Source organism: Eucyclogobius newberryi, unplaced genomic scaffold (assembly GCF_026437365.1).
Source record: "Eucyclogobius newberryi isolate DKJ021-1_F unplaced genomic scaffold, fEucNew1.0.hap1 SCAF_22, whole genome shotgun sequence".
NCBI lineage: Eukaryota > Metazoa > Chordata > Actinopteri > Gobiiformes > Gobiidae > Eucyclogobius > Eucyclogobius newberryi.
In genome coordinates, this window is record NW_027315857.1 from 21,876,356 (window position 1) to 21,893,313 (window position 16,958).

Below are 16,958 nucleotides of genomic sequence, written 5' to 3' on the forward strand. Positions count from 1 at the left end.
GCTACCCTTTAAAAAAAAAAATAAAAAAAAATAATGTGGCACAACGGATATAAAAAGTTAGATGTATCAGTTTTTTTGCCATTCCAGCCAAAGCAAGAACGTCTCCGTGGAAACAAGCAGCTTTTTAGTGCAATAGACATATTGACATACATTTCTTTATATTAGTCTTTATGTTGACTGAAATCTAATGAGGTGGGGCTTTGAAAGACACAACGGCGTCGACCAAAGTGTTGAACACACTAATGAACAAAAGACAATAAACTCACATGAAAAGTCAACTTTTGAAACTGGGTAAAAATAAAAAACTATGATGTATTAATAAATCCTCTCCCTCATAAAAGCCTCACGAAAATACTCCAAATAATATAGTTTTATAAACTAAAAGGCTCTTCGTTCTTAAATATCTGTCGTCAAATTGCGTTCATTCCAACGTCGCATGTTGGGGCTAGCTCGGTTAGTTTAATTCAACTATGTTATTCCCTCTGCAGCCAGTAGATGGAGCTCTGATGCAATTCCTGAGGAGGGAACGTCTGACATGTAGAAAGTGATGTGTGCGAGTTAAAGGCAAATACAATGTAAATAATGTGCAAAGTCTTAATTCTGTTAGATCTGATGCTGCTTTTGACACTGTCCATCATGGGATCCTCTTACAGAGATTAGAGGACTGGGGGGCATCACTGGCCCCGCCCTAAACTGGTTAAGGTCCTATCTGGAAGACAGGAAGTACTTTGTTGAAATTGGTAGCTGTGTCTCAGACCACATGACCCTGACCTGTGAGATGCCCCAAGGGTCAGTCCTGGGTCCCCTTCTGTTCAACCTCTACTTGCTGCTGTCTCAGAGTCTCACTTTCACTGGTCCAAAGTCCACTCCAGATAAGCGCCGTCCCTCCACAGGAGTCACCGAAACAAGGAAGACAGACTTTATGATCTGCAAGACTCGAGTCCGACGCTCACGCTGAACTGAACTGGGGAAATTCAACTTCAAATAAAATAGGTATGAATTCCATTTTATAACATGATTATAATGTGGCAATGTCGCTTCTTCTTTTTGTGCGGATTTAAAAAACGGTGGCGTCAATGGAACGTTAAACCTGGTAATGAAGTTGTAGCTTATCATGATTTGTGCATGTAATCTGGTGTTGGGAACTCTTTCGTTTCCAGGGTTTCACAATGGGCCTGGAGCTGCTCACCGTCTTTTTACTCGTGCACGGTCACCTTTGCTGGGGTAAGTTTAGACTAAATGAAATAAACACAATTGTGCACAAAAATATATTAAGTAAAGACAAAAACACGTGTTCACAAAATGAAATGACAGGTGTTTCTTCACTGTCACTGTTGGCAGTTCTTCAGGGGCCAGAAATGTGTCTGTTTGTTTGAGTTCTTAATCATTTGAGCTAAACGTAGGAACCAACACCATGACTTGTTGGAATTTGAGCATTTTTTTAAACACTCAACGTTTGATCAAATCAAGCTGCCAAAGCGCCCTCTGGTGTCCTTTCTACGCTCGTGCTTTGACATGATGGTGGCCGACGAACCCTTGAGCTGTTTCCTGCCCCAACAGTTTTTTACTGTTCATTATTTTGATTTCCTCAGGTCAGTTCACAATGATCGCTCCGTCTCAGCCAATCATAGCGTCCGTTGGCAGTGATGTCACTCTTCCCTGTGAGTTGGACCCCGTTAAAGACCTCAGGGACTTGGTGGTGGAGTGGGCGCGGCAAGACCTGACTCCACGTTACATCCACATCCGGCGCAACGGCCTTGACTTCCTGTTGGACCAGAACTCCCTGTACCTGGGCCGCACAGCTCTGTCCGAGAGCCGGCTGCAGAAGGGGGACATGTCCCTGAGTCTGACCCGAGTGAAGTCCAGCGACGGAGGGACGTACCAGTGCTTCATGCCCCAGATGAACACCAGAGCAGAGGTCACTCTGCTGGTCGGTGAGTGCTGTTTGTGTGTTTTTCTCCCAGTTGAACTCTTCCCTTCTCTCGCTCTTTGCTCTTTGACTGTTCCTGTCTCCAGTGTCCGTGGCCCCTGTCTCGTTGAGCCTGACCAAAGAGCGCTCGGGGTCTCCCGTGCTGAGGTGTGAGTCCAGGGGCTGGTACCCGGAGCCGGAGCTGGAGTGGCTGGACTCAGAGGGGACGGTTCTGCTCAGGACTGAGGCTCAGAGAGGAGCGAGTGACGAGCTGTTCAGTGTGAGCAGCAGACTGAGTGTGGAGCAGAGGCTCGGGAACACGTTGACCTGCAGAGTGAAGCAGCAGGAGAGCGGCCAGAGCAGGGAGGCTCAGCTCAGACTCACAGGTGAGGCCCAGAAACACACTTGTTCATAACTTCTCTCACATCTTATTCATTTCATTTATTGATTTTCTCTTCAACATAAACAGGTTCATGGTATTTACAGACAAAGTAATGTAGAAAGAAATAGAAAGTCTACAAATACATTTTATCTTGTTACTTGTGAGTGTTGATGAATGTCTCAAGCCCAAACGTGTGACAATCGTCCACAATGATTCTTGAACGTTCTCTCTGAACATTTAAAACGTGATATAAAACCAATGCTTTTCAGACTAAATATATTGTTGTCAAATCTTTCAGCTCTAGTAAAGTTTGTCATGTTACGTTGTGTTGTTGTGTCCAGATGAGTTCCTGGAGGCCTGCTCCTCCTGCGCTGTGGCCTGGCTCCTCTTTGCTTTGGGGCTGTGTCTCGTTGCTGCTGCTGCTGTTTCCTTTGTCGTCTGGAAGTTCAAAATCAACAGTAAGTTCTGATTTACTCTTCACTTTACGGTTATACGGTTTTATTGTAGTTTTCAGTAAAATGCTGATGTTTAAACTTCTGGACTCTCTGCACAGAAACCAAGACTCTTACAACAAGAAACAAACCTGAAGATTGTGAAGAAGTTTTGCCTCTGATGAAGCAGAAAGAGAAAAGTCACAGTGAAGACCAAAAAGTGACTGAACTTCAGGAGGATTTAGATCAGATTATAGAAGAGTTACAAGCTGCTGCAAGTTTGAGTGAAGAACTACAAGGAACAAAGAATGTTCTAACAAAGATCAAAGAAAAACTAGTAGAATATAATCACGATCTCGACAAAAAGATCAACCGTAAGGAGAAAGAGAGAAAAAAAAATTATCGTATGAAAGTGAAGACACTTAAGATTCAAATTGAAGAGTTTACAGACTTTATCACAGACGTTGACACAGAAATGTCTAAAATCGATAAGATTGTTCACAAAACCATGGAGAAGAAAGGGAAGCTGGAGAGGGACAAGAAGGAGAAGGAAAAACAGGTGCAAAAAGAGAAGAGACGTCTGGAGACAGCAGCTCCACCTGAGACGGAGCGAGTGGTCGTGACGGACGAAAGAAAAGGAAACGACCAAGAAACAGATGAAAGTCAAATGAAAGCGACTGAGGCCAAAGAAGAGAAGAAGAAAACACTGGAGGTCAGAGGTCACGACGACAGAACCACAGGGTTTAATGATGGAGAACTTCATGAGGAAATGTCTGCAAACACTCAGGGGCCGACGGAGGCTCCGCCTCCGGAGGCTCCGCCTCAGGGGCCGACGGAGGCTCCGCCTCAGGGGCCGACGGAGGCCCCGCCTCAGGATCCAACAGAGGCCCCCCCCTGCCAAAGGGGCCGACAGAGGCTTCGCCCAACCACAGGAGCCGACAGAGGCTTCGCCCCACCACAGGAGCCGATAGACTCTTCGTCCCGCGACAGGAGCCGATCAAGACACCGCCTCGCCTCAGGAGCCGACGGAGGCTCCGCCTCAGGAGCCGACGGAGGCTCCGCCCCGCCACAGGAGGAGGAAGCAGGAGAAACAGGATCCACAACTGCAGCTGAACAAGGCAAGAAAAGAAAAGGACAAACACAAACAAAAGATAAACATGCATCATCGAAGCAAAAAACATTTTTCAAGTTCCATCATAATTTACAACAATAATGATTAAAGTCTAAGTGAATATATACTAAACTATGGGAATCTTTACATACACAACACTAATATTAAAAATTATAATAATGCTAGTAATAATAATAACAATAAATATAGCCGCAAGCGGCAATGATCAGCCCTCGCCACGCCGCCGCCACACCGCAAGAGGAGGGGGCGCTAACGCGCCCCAATTGTCCTTTTATTACGCCTACTGCTGAATCTGTGACGCTGTCACATCTTCTCCCCTTTGTTTTACCATCAAAAAGCTATTTTATTTTGAATTCTTGGCAAAATGTGCAGCTTTGCCGCACAGACACCGTGACTCTTTGAATGAAAATGTGGATAACTTTTGATGGTCCTGAAGATGAGTCTCACCAAATTTCAGGTCAATAGAGCTGACGCCCTGGGAGGAGTTTGTGAAAGTCTAAAGTGTAAACATGTTCTGGCGATTTCCCCATTGGAATAACATGAAAGGTTTCGGTCATCGTTACGGCAACGCCATAACAATTATGACATGGGTCTCATTGACTTTTTTGATGGGGATGCTAAAATTGAGTTGTGTGTCAAATTTCATATAATTTCGCAAAACTAGACATTTAACCTCCATGTAAAATCTGTAGGGGGCGCTGTGGCGCCAAATGAATTTATTTCACTTCAAGTAGGTTTAGGGCAAAGAGTTTAACAACTGATTCTAATTTGACGCAATTCGGACTTTATCTGCGCAAACGGCAGAAATTTTAAATATGGGAGATTTCTGAAATTCTAGCTACAGTTTGCGGCTTCGCCGCACCGAGACCGTGAGAGGTATCAATGTAATTTGGATAACTTTTGATGTCCCACTCCTCAGTAGCATTTTCACCAAATTTCAGCTTTTTAGGGCCAACGCCCTGGGAGGAGTTCGTAAAAGTACGACGTTTGGAAAAACTCCGAAGTCATGTTTAGCCATTTTTGAAGCAATATGGCCGACATTTGGTTGGGCGGACGGCGTTGCCGTAATAATATTTTTTACTTCTCTTGTCACCATCTACCTCTGCGCCAAATTTCATGATTCTACGATCAGATTTTTTTTGGGTCATTTCCCATCTCTCAATGCATTTTTGGTACATTTGGGGGCGCTGACGCGCCAATTTTTTTATTTTAGAAAAGGGAAATAGCCAGAATGTAGAGAGGCACGATTTTTAGAGGTGTGAACATTTTTGTGACTTTTCGTCAATGTTCACTGGGTGAAAAATAGGGGGGTTGGTCCCGAGAAGAAGAAGAAGAAAGAATAATATTCCGATGCGAAAACAATGTTTCCCATTTTTCAAATATCATAAACTATACATTTTCGGAAAGCGCTCGCGCTTTCCTACCTCATGGTGTGGGTCCTTGGTCACTGACGGGTACTTTCGTTAATTTTGAGTGGGCTCCGCCCACTTTGTGTTTTTGGCCCTCTATACAGTAATAATGTTCAATTTTTGCATTACATGCTTATATGCACGGAACATGCAAGAGATGGGGAACGTATTCGTGAGCTACTTAGCGCAAATGAGTGCTTTATATGGGGATGACGACCGCTTCGCGGTCGTCATCTCAATGTAAAGTGCTCGTTTAGTGCGCACTTTTGCACGGGCTTCGCCCGTTTACAACGGTAATGTTCCATTTTCCTACTACTAATTAGTATGCACGGGGCGTGCATGAGTGAAGGAGTGCGTTAGTGAGTGTTTGGAAGTGGGCGAGCGCTTCGCACGGCCTTACGAGATTAATAGGCCTCTCGCCAGCTTGTGGCGCTCGGGCCGAATAATAATAATGTCTCAGTAAATATGTGTCAATCATGTTTAATGTTGGACTTGATGTAAAACAATTCAAGAATCCTTCACTAACGATTCTCTAACTGTGAAATGGGATTGAACTGAAATAATAATGTTTTTGTACCAAATGACAAATATAGAGAACTTTTGTGTTTTAATTCTTATCTTGTAAATGTACAACTGTTAGTTTTATATATTGTATTTGTTTATTCAATGAGTTCAATAAGTGACATTATAAGATGGTGAATAAATGCTTTTTTAACTCTTTGTTTTATGTATTTATTTGACAATAAAAAGGTTTAAGGTTTTGGTGCTAGTTATCGTTTCATTAATTGCAGTAAAATTAATTATTGGCATTATAAAAGAGAAAGAAATGAAATTATTTTTGGAGGTTTGAAATGATTTTTTTGTTACTTAAACTTAGTTAATAGCATAGAATGTTTAGAATATTTAAATTGTTTGCAATGATGCCATCTGGTGTTGAAATGTAAATCCACAAGTAAAACATGTATAACTTGTAAGATATATAATAACTGTTTAATTTATTTTTTTTAAAGAAAAGTTGATGTTTATCTTGATGAAACTTTAGCCCTTTGTCCTGGTGTTTTGACCTGGAGAACAACACCACAGATATGATCACGTCTGACAATAGTTTCATTATTTAGTTTATGAATGACATGAAACAGGATTACACTTGTTATAACATATTTATCTTTATTACAACCAGCAAATAATGTACATTATTCTCTACCACAAAGTCATAGGCAAAACTGGGCCTGTTTTTTTGGACAAACTATTGAAGATGGAAATAGATGTTAGAAAAGAGCAGATTGGTCCATTCTAAAACGAGAATTGAACAAAAACTGAAAACAACAAAAACAAACTGTTCATTGAATGAGTCCATCATATTAAAGCTGGTGGTTTATGAGTTTTTAAATGACAGTCAAAAGGTTCATCATTAATAAGAATTAATAGACTGGTCTGTGCATGATTTAACTCATATCATTATGTTTGAATTTCCCCTAATGCTAAATCTGATTAATCAACATGTTTTTCAGTTAATTGTTTTCTAAAAGTGGGACAGTTTGGGCCATTGAGGTGGGTCTAACACAAGGTACAAAAATGTAGAATGTCTCCATGAATGTGCTGAAAATGAACAGCAGCTCAAACCAAACAGAAAGTACCACCAAGTATTTCTTTGTATCTGTACTTACTGAGTACTTTTCCCACCGCTGATCCCAGACAACGTGAGAGTGAGACGAAGGAAGTCAAGTTAGCGTCATTTTCACAGACTCAGACTTCCGGGGTCAATGGTTCCTAAACACTAAAGTCTTTACAGATCATTCACATGCCAAAACACTCATATTTACACTGCCAAGAGACTTCAACCTCGTTTTTATAAATCAGATGTGTGTTTTGTGTGCAGAGAATTCCACTGCTCTGAATGTGCAGCCGAGCGCTTAGGGACCGTCATCAAAAAGCAGAACCAAAAATGGAAACGTTTTATAGCTGGAATGGAACATTAAATAGAGCGATACAATTTGAATAACACAATAAATACAACACGATGGACACCACAGCAACCTTTATTGTTCCATATGAAGCTTTATTTATGGAATATGATGTAATATGAAAATTAATCTTCAATAGCTTTTTAAATATTTGATGTAGAGTCACCAAATTCACAGCACTTATCAATAATGGTAATATATCTTATTTTACCCATCATAAGTTTAATACATGTTTTTACGCAGAAATATGATGAATTATGGATATCAAACTTCAATAGCTTTTTTATTATTTAATGTTATCACCAAATTCCCAGCACTTATCAATAACAGCAATATCTATCTACTACAACCTTTATATTACCCATCGGAAACTTTATACATGTTTTCATGATGAAATGTGAAAATTAATCTTCAATGAATGTGTTATTATTGGATATAGGGCTATTTCATAATAAAAAACATGTATTATGCATCTGATGGGTAAAATAAATGTTGTAGTAGATATTGTTATTATGGATAAGTGCTGTGGATTTAATGACCCTACATCCAATGATAAAAAAGCTATTGTAGATTCATTTTCATTTTTAATCATATTTCATAATCATCATCGGCTGCACATTCGGAGCAGTGGAATTCTCTGCACCCAAAACATGCATCTGATTTTAAAAAACGAGGTTGTAGTCTCTTGGCAATGTAAATATGAGTGTTTTAGCATGTGAATGATCTGTAAAGACTTTATTGTTTAGGAGCCATTGACACCGGAAGTCCGACTCTGTGAATCTGACTTGACTGAACTGGGAGAGTCGAGGCGCAGCTCGTCCTGCTCCAGGAAACGTGCCAACTTTACTCTGACCCGAACATATAATCGTGTCCAATACAAGGTAATTTTACGACTTTCTAATCTTGAGACGATCCTTTGTCTCGTGTCTTTATCTTCAGTGCGCGAGGCTCAAACGTGCGCGTTTCATCCACGTTTGCGCCATAATAAATGATATGTCACCTGTTATTTACTGTTGGCATGGCAACTGCATCTATACGTTACTGACAGATGTTGTTTTAGTCGCGTTAATGCCGTGTGTTGTTCTAAAACGGGTTTTAATCGTGTTTTTAGCCTGTGCGCTTTACTTTCAGTTTCGTTTTGAGTCAGTGACGCGCCCTAAAAACTTACAACAGAAATGACTAATAACACGAGTCATGTGATGATAATCAATGCAGCAAAAAAGCATTAGAAAAGTGATTAATAATGTGTTTATAATGAGAAAAAGCTCACGTGATGAGTTCATTTCAGTGATTTGACTGTTTTTTCCTCAGATTTTCAGCATGTTCCTGCTGCATTTGTCCCTCTTCACACTCATGCAGGCTCACTTCTGCTGGAGTAAGTACAGAACATGGATTCTGTCTGTCAAAAGTACTGAAACAATAGTAGATTATCACGTTTTTTCTTTTCCTTAAGCCACTTGAAATCTTGGTCATAGGTTTTAGAGAGAACTGTTACTGTAAGTATTTGGGGAAATAATTTGAAGGAAAAAAATAAATAATAAAGCATAAAAATAGGTAATTTCAAAGGAAAGACCCCAGATAATAAATAATAATATATCATATCTTAGGAGCAGTGTAAGAAATTCCTAAATGTTCAATATTGTCAACGTAAACCTTTTGTCACTTTTTTGACAAATAAAAACCCAAACTGATATTGTTTCACTGTGAATGTGTTACTCAAGTAGTAAAAGTATGTCTGAAAATAACTTTTAAAAGTACAATTTTATTATAAAAAATAAATAAAAGTGAATAGGTAGATATTTTGATACTAAACATCCAAAAGGAATATTCACAAACGTCAAACAGAGGATTTATTTGTCTGATTCTTTGGCACAAACACATTTACTTTGCTCTTGTCATCATTTATTTTGATTTCCTCAGGTCAGTACACAATGATCGCTCCGTCTCAGCCAATCATAGCGTCCGTTGGCAGTGATGTCACTCTTCCCTGTGAGTTGGACCCCGTTAAAGACCTCAGGGACTTGGTGGTGGAGTGGGCGCGGCAAGACCTGACTCCACGTTACATCCACATCCGGCGCGACGGCCTGGCCCTCATGTTGGACCAGAACTCCCTGTACCTGGGCCGCACAGCTCTGTCCGAGAGCCGGCTGCAGAAGGGGGACATGTCCCTGAGTCTGACCCGAGTGAAGTCCAGCGACGGAGGGACGTACCAGTGCTTCATCCCCCAGATGAACACCAGAGCAGAGGTCACTCTGCTGGTCGGTGAGTGCTGTTTGTGTGTTTTTCTCCCAGTTGAACTCTTCCCTTCTCTCGCTCTTTGCTCTTTGACTGTTCCTGTCTCCAGTGTCCGTGGCCCCTGTCTCGTTGAGCCTGACCAAAGAGCGCTCGGGGTCTCCCGTGCTGAGGTGTGAGTCCAGGGGCTGGTACCCGGAGCCGGAGCTGGAGTGGCTGGACTCAGAGGGGACGGTTCTGCTCAGGACTGAGGCTCAGAGAGGAGCGAGTGACGAGCTGTTCAGTGTGAGCAGCAGACTGAGTGTGGAGCAGAGGCTCGGGAACACGTTGACCTGCAGAGTGAAGCAGCAGGAGAGCGGCCAGAGCAGGGAGGCTCAGCTCAGACTCACAGGTGAGGCCCGCGAATGCATATTCTTTCTTTTCTTTTTGCTCCCTTTTTTCATGAGCTGAACTCAAAAAACAAGCAGCAGAGTACCCGGCCTTCTTGGAGTCCTTGGGAGGAGTACTGGACAGTGCACCGACCGGGGACTCCGTTGTTCTACTGGGGGACTTCAACGCCCACGTGGGCAATGACAGTGACATCTGGGGAGGGGTGATCGGGAAGAACGGCTTCCCCGATCTGAACCCGAGCGGTGTTCAGTTATTGGACTTCTGTGCTAGTCACGGATTGTCCATAACGAACACCATGTTCAAGCACAAGGGTGTCCATCAGTGCACATGGCACCAGGACACCCTAGGCCGGAGGTCAATGATCGACTTTGTTGTCGTGTCATCTGACCTCCGGCCGCGTGTCTTGGACACTCGGGTGAAGAGAAGGGCAGAGTTGTCAACCGATCACCACCTGGTGGTGAGTTGGATCCGCTGGCGGAGGAGGAAGCCGGACAGACTTGGCAGACCTAAGCGCATTGTGAGGGTCTGTTGGGAACGTCTTGCAGAGCCTTCTGTCAGTAGGGTATTCAACTCGCACCTCCGGGAGAGCTTTTCCCATGTCCCGGGGGAGGTTGGGGACATTGAGTCCGAGTGGACCATGTTCTCCACCTCCATTGTTGATGCGGCTGCTCGGAGCTGTGGTCGCAAGGTCTCCGGTGCCTGTCGTGGCGGCGGACACCGGAAGTAAGGGATGTGGTCAGACTGAAGAAGGAGGCCTATCAGGCCACTCTGGCTTGTAGGTCTCCTTAGGTCATTGACAGGTATCGACAGGCCAAGCGAGCCGCGGCTCGTGCTGTCGCAGAGGCAAAAACCCGGGGCTGAGAGGAGTTTGGGGAGGCCATGGAGGAGGACTATCAGTCGGGCCCCAAGGAAATTCTCGGCGCAGTGCTTCACCAACATCGTTTACGGTGCGGGTGGAGACCGGCTGACCTCGACTGGGGATGTCGTCGGACGGTGGAAGGAATACTTTGAGGATCTCCTTAATCCCTCAGTCACGTCTTCCGAAGAGGAAGCAGAGACCGGGGACTCAGAGGCTGACTCGTCCATCACCCACGCTGAAGTTACTGAGGTTGTTGGCAAACTCCTGAGTGGCTCCGGGGGTGGATGAGATCCGCCCTGAGCACCTAAAGTCTCTGGATGTTGTAGGACTGTCTTGGCTGACACGTCTCTGCAACATTGCGTGGCGGTCGGGGACGGTGTCTCTGGACTGGCAGACCGGGGTGGTGGTCCCTCTGTTCAAGAAGGGAGACCAGAGGGTTTGTTCCAACTATCAAATCCAATCCAACTTTATTTGTATAGCACATTTTACCAAAACAAAGTCTCCAAAGTGCTACACAGAGTACAAAACAAGCACAAGTAAAATATGTTAAACAATAAATAAATACATAAAAAATTAATAAATATGTACAAACAAAATAAAAACTAAATGAAAACAACATAAAATATATGAAATAATGAAAGACAGCCAGTTGACCACACAATTCTCATGCCAGGTTAAATGCCAGTGAGTAAAAATGCGTTTTTAAACAAAACTTAAAAGCATCAGCTGAAGGTGCAGTCTTTATGTGGGAGGAAGAGCGTTCCAAAGTTTAGGGCCAGCTACAGAAAAGCCAGTGCATTACAGTTGTCAAGACGCGTAGAGATAAAAGTACGGATCACCCGCTCCAACTACAGAGGGATCACACTCCTCAGCCTCCCGGGTAAGGTCTATTCCAAGGTACTGGAGAGGAGAATCCGACCGATAGTCGCACCTCGGATTCAGGAGGAGCAAAGTGGTTTTCGTCCCGGTCGTGGAACACTGGACCAGCTCTATACCCTCCATCGGGTGCTCCAGGGCTCATGGGAGTTTGCCCAACCAGTCCACATGTGCTTTGTGGATCTGGAGAAGGCTTTCGACCGTGTCCCTCGGGGTGTCCTTTGGGGGGTGCTCCGGCAGTACGGGGTCCGGGGCCCTTTGCTCAGGGCTGTCCGGCCCCTGTATGACCGGAGCAGGAGCTGTGTTCGCATTGCCGGCAGTAAGTCAGACCTGTTCCCAGTGCATGTTGGACTCCGCCAGGGCTGCCCTTTGTCACCGGTTCTGTTCATAATTTTTATGGACAGAATTTCTAGGCGCAGTCAGGGGTCGGAGGGTGTCCGGTTTGGGGACCACAGGATTCCATCTCTGCTGTTTGCAGACGATGTTGTCCTGATGGCTCCATCAAACCCGGACCTGCAACATGCACTGGGACGGTTTGCAGCCGAGTGTGAAGCGGCTGGGATGAGAATCAGCACCTCCAAATCCGAGGCCATGGTTCTCGACCGGAAAAAGGTGGCTTGCCCTCTCCAGGTGGGTGGGGTATCCTTGCCCCAAGTGGAGGAGTTCAAGTATCTTGGGGTCTTGTTCACGAGTGAGGGAAGGATGGAGCGTGAGATCGACAGGCGGATCGGTGCAGCGGCTGCAGTGATGCAGTCGCTGCATCGACTGTTGTGGTAAAGAGGGAGCTGAGCCGAAAGGCAAAGCTCTCGATTTACCGGTCGGTCTACGTTCCTGCCCTCACCTATGGTCATGAGCTTTGGGTAGTGACCGAAAGAACAAGATCGCGGATACAAGCGGTCGAAATGAGTTTCCTCCGCCGGGTGGCTGGGCGCTCCCTTAGAGATAAGGTGAGGAGCTCGGCCACACGGGGGGAGCTCGGAGTAGAGCCGCTGCTCCTCTGGCTGAGGTAGCTCGGGCATCTGTTTCGGATGCCTCCTGGGCGCCTCCCTCGGGAGGAGTTTCGGGCATGACCCACCGGGAAGAGGCTCCGGGGAAGACCCAGGACACGCTGGAGAGACTATGTCTCTCAGCTGGCCTGGGAACGCCTCGGGATCTCCCCGGAGGATTTGGGTGAAATGTCTGGGGAGAGGGAAGTCTGGGAGTCCCTGCTTAGACTGCTGCCCCCACGACCCGGCCCCGGATAAGTGAAAGAAGAAGGATGGATGAAGCCTGTTTTCCACTCACTTCTGCTGCTGAAGCTTGGTTGAAGTCACAGTGTTTTAATGACCTCTACAGGCGCTCTGGGGTCCTAAATTTGCATATTTTCTAATGCCTTGTAATGACACGTCCAGATCCGCTGCGGCCTTGTCACGTACAGCGGGACTGAACAACATGTGTGGACAATTGCTGGATGGGATTCTTGTGGATATTTTTTTACAAGCGGTCACGGTGTTGGCACAGGAATAGCACACCTGGAGCCGCATGACCTGGGCGTAATCGTATTGTCTTTGTGGACGGGCCACAGTAGCCTGTAGCCAGGGGGAACATCGGTACCTCTCACGATTGGAGGCTGACCATCTCTGTCAGCGACTCGATGAGGATCAAAGCCCAGAACTTCTGTCCTCTTCAAGTGTCAAACCTTTTCATTTTCATGCTCTGTTTTTCATGACTTTCTAACAGAGGAAACATCACGTGTCACGTCTTCAACATGGAAACTACAACAAATAAGTGACTGAAACCCATGAATAAAAGTATCAGACGTGACTATGACCTCTAATGTACTGGATCATTGGTATTAGAGGATATGTTTCAACTGTCAGTGAAGTTGTGTTCTGAGACATGAATATTGTTGTGTCCAGATGAGTTCCTGGAGGCCTGCTCCTCCTGCGCTGTGGCCTGGCTCCTCTTTGCTTTGGGGCTGTGTCTCGTTGCTGCTGCTGCTGTTTCCTTTGTCGTCTGGAAGTTCAAAATCAACAGTAAGTTTTGATTTACTCTTCACTTTACGGTTATACGGTTTTATTGTAGTTTTCAGTAAAATGCTGATGTTTAAACTTCTGGACTCTCTGCACAGAAACCAAGACTCTTACAGCAAGAAACAAACCTGAAGATTGTGAAGAAGTTTTGCCTCTGATGAAGCAGAAAGAGAAAAGTCACAGTGAAGACCAAAAAGTGACTGAACTTCAGGAGGATTTAGATCAGATTATAGAAGAGTTAGATTTTGTGAATCATTTGTGTGAAAAACTAAAAGGGGAAAAAGAGTTCCTTCTAAAGCTCAAACAAAAACTGCATCAAAATATTTATGAACTCAACTTTGAAAAAGAAGAGATGGAAAACCAGATGAAGTCAAAGAAGATAATGATGTCAGATAGAAAGAAAGAAACAGCTGCCAAACTTGAGAAAATTCAGAAGAAAATTGAAGAGTTTGAAGATATTATGAAAATCACTGACGGAAAAATGTCTGAAATTGATGAGCTCATTAGGAAAACAAGTGAGAGGAAAGGAAAGCTGGAGGGAGAGATGAAGATAATGACAAAACAAATGCAAAAAGTAATGGGATGTCTGGAGACAAAAGACGAGACAAAAAATGAGGAGACGAAACCGGAGATTGTGGATGAGGATGATTTAACCACTGCATTAAATAATATGAACATCAATTCTGAAAACCCTCAAGAGCAGAGACGAGGATCAGGCACATGCAATAGAATAAAAGAATAAACTGTATACATTAGTACATTACACTACTGTGAGAAAGCAAACTGACTAACCCAAAAACAACTATAAATTAGAGTTTATTTTTGTGCTTTGGTGATGTGGGATTGTCTCCTGGCCATGTTTGCCAAATGTCTCTCCTCTCTCTAAATAAATACATAACAATGCTTTTTTAAATAACATGCTAGCATGTTGAGGAGAACTTGGACCTTCATTAACTCGTTAACATGTAATCAAAGCAAGACTAAGTATTAATAGGTTTGTCCATTATAATTTAAAACACTAAATATTCACTGTAACTCTCACACCTCGAGTCCAACTTTACGTCTTGATGTTTGAAATCACGACACAACTGAACATTAGCATCCTGCAGCATGAGGCTGTGAGGCAGTTACATGTAGAGAGTGTGTTTAGTGCGAGTGCAGCAGCCTCTGCTCAGCGTAGGCCCACAACATGTTTGGAAGCTCTGAATGAGCCTGAACATGTCAGAGTTCTCCAGGTTCAGCAGTTCCATTTGGATGTGGAGAGGATGAGGCTGATCCAGCACAGCCTGGTACTGCTCCTGTGTACTCAGTACTATCATCAGACCTCCTGTGTACTCAGTACTATCATCAGACCTCCTGTGTACTCAGTACTATCATCAGACCTCCTGTGTACTCAGTACTATCATCAGACCTCCTGTGTACTCAGTACTATCATCAGACCTCCTGTGTACTCAGTACTATCATCAGACCTCATGTGTACTCAGTACTATCATCAGACCTCATGTGTACTCAGTACTATCATCAGACCTCATGTGTACTCAGTACTATCATCAGACCTCATGTGTACTCAGTACTATCATCAGACCTCATGTGTACTCAGTACTATCATCAGACCTCCTGTGTACTCAGTACTATCATCAGACCTCATGTGTACTCAGTACTATCATCAGACCTCATGTGTACTCAGTACTATCATCAGACCTCATGTGTACTCAGTACTATCATCAGACCTCATGTGTACTCAGTACTATCATCAGACCTCATGTGTACTCAGTACTATCATCAGACCTCATGTATTCTACCTGCCCATAAGGGCCCATGTCAGCCAGGACCTTTCAGTACACAAGTACACAAACACTACACCTGAATAATCATCTGTAAAGGATAGTGTACCTATGACCTTCTCTGAGTATAAATATACACTCTGACTGAAAGTACTGAGCTGCAGGTTAGAAAAAGATCCTTCTAAGTCCACGGTGAACAGCAATGTTTACATGTTACACTAATGATGCTATGTTTTCATATGACTGAATTGGCAACTAAATATGTGCAAATTATATTTCAGTATCATCAAGTATCATATTTTTGTATCTAAGGCTACCTGTAACCCGAGTCAACATTTTTCAAGTGGCTCGGTCGGTAGGCAAATTCTTATTTTTTTTACTTTGAAGGCAAAAAAAAAGATCCAAATTTTGTCATTTTTTGACTCGGAGTGACCACCAGGGGTCAGAATTCAACAGTCAATGATGGAAAACGTCTCTATCGACCCGATCGGGAGACTAAATCTCACGATTTTAAGATATTTCAATCGACCTTTTGTACGCCGTTATCCTTTATTTTGGTAGCTAAGGCGAGCGGGGGGAACATGCGGGGGACACGGGCGCCGCCACGTTTGTTGTGATGACGCTGGGTGTTTCAATCCCAGAATGCATCTGCGTAGGTCAAATTTCCCACCCTGACAGAGGGTGACATTACTATGGAAATGTCAGTGGCGTCGACAGGGGCAAACCAGTTTGTAAACGGCAATATGACAACCCCTACGCGCATTCTATTTTGTTATAGACACATGTGGAGGACTGTAAATGATGACACGCATATGGTGCGCAGTGCGTTGTCAGTCCTATGAGATGAAAGTCAGGTTTACCAGTGTGATAAAAATATTCGACACGGTGGTTCAGGAAAGATCGGTCGGTGAGTCGGCGAAATAATTGAAAAATAAAATATTTTGGCGTTTTTTCAACAAAATGCAGATTTTTTTTTTTTTTCAGTCGGCTAGTTTCATTGGTCGGGTTACGGCAAACAGACAATATTTTGCTCAGCCTAATGTAAATGTATTTTTTTAATCTAACATGTAATATATGAATATACATTATGCATTTTTACTCATCAATATATATTTTAGTTCACTAGAGTCCATGGTGTTTTTTCACATGAGCTGCACTCGTGGTTAAGGCTGAAGTTCACTTCATGAATCATGAGGCGCTCGGGCTCCAGCTCCAGATCTGGAGCAGGAGGATTATTGTGAATGTTTGGGGTAAAATAAGGTTTAATAACAGTATGATTGTTACAAACTAATGATTTTAAGTTTGCTGTGTTTGGTGACTTGTGTAAATGTGTTGAACTGTAACTTGACACCTAAAATGTGAGGAGATAAAAATAAATCAACTTTTTAAGCTTAAATTGTTTCATTAATAGCTAAAAAAGGAAAATCCTGCTTTTCTCACTGTGAATCTGTGGACGCCTCTCCGCAGACCTGACTTTAAATTTAGCCTGGTGATGATTACATATCTTTTTGAATTATATTGATTATAGTAATGGTAAAAATAAATACATTATTACGTTATTGGACGTTATTAAGGCAC

General features: G+C 43.5%; 2 protein-coding genes across 2 annotated transcripts; both read left to right on the forward strand.

The window, feature by feature from the left end:
* The first annotated feature begins 1,585 nt into the window (after positions 1-1,585).
* Positions 1,586-7,180, forward strand: LOC140371533 (uncharacterized). The gene is made up of 5 exons (XM_072458703.1): positions 1,586-1,934; positions 2,017-2,295; positions 2,633-2,749; positions 2,845-3,840; positions 7,143-7,180. The coding sequence occupies exons 1-5, from the start codon at positions 1,604-1,606 to the stop codon at positions 7,178-7,180; spliced, it is 1,761 nt and encodes a 586-aa protein (XP_072314804.1). The 5' UTR covers positions 1,586-1,603.
* A 907-nt stretch (positions 7,181-8,087) lies between these two features.
* On the forward strand, positions 8,088-14,439 carry LOC140372078 (butyrophilin subfamily 3 member A2-like). Its single transcript, XM_072459357.1, has 6 exons — positions 8,088-8,108; positions 8,539-8,602; positions 9,148-9,489; positions 9,572-9,850; positions 13,483-13,599; positions 13,695-14,439. Exons 2-6 carry the CDS (start codon positions 8,548-8,550, stop codon positions 14,336-14,338), a joined length of 1,437 nt encoding a protein of 478 aa, XP_072315458.1. The 5' UTR covers positions 8,088-8,108; positions 8,539-8,547; the 3' UTR covers positions 14,339-14,439.
* Positions 14,440-16,958: the final 2,519 nt, after the last annotated feature.

What these genes read in the sequence shown, in the direction of transcription:
- LOC140371533 (XM_072458703.1), top strand. Translation starts at nt 1,604, where the DNA reads ATGATCGCTCCGTCTCAGCCAATCATAGCGTCCGTTGGCAGTGATGTC. An exon ending in AGAGGTCACTCTGCTGGTCG is followed by an intron (nt 1,935 to 2,016) that starts GTGAGTGCTGTT and finishes TCCTGTCTCCAG; the next exon opens with TGTCCGTGGCCCCTGTCTCG. An exon ending in GGCTCAGCTCAGACTCACAG is followed by an intron (nt 2,296 to 2,632) that starts GTGAGGCCCAGA and finishes TGTTGTGTCCAG; the next exon opens with ATGAGTTCCTGGAGGCCTGC.
- LOC140372078 (XM_072459357.1), top strand. Translation starts at nt 8,548, where the DNA reads ATGTTCCTGCTGCATTTGTCCCTCTTCACACTCATGCAGGCTCACTTC. An exon ending in AGAGGTCACTCTGCTGGTCG is followed by an intron (nt 9,490 to 9,571) that starts GTGAGTGCTGTT and finishes TCCTGTCTCCAG; the next exon opens with TGTCCGTGGCCCCTGTCTCG. An exon ending in CTGGAAGTTCAAAATCAACA is followed by an intron (nt 13,600 to 13,694) that starts GTAAGTTTTGAT and finishes CTCTCTGCACAG; the next exon opens with AAACCAAGACTCTTACAGCA.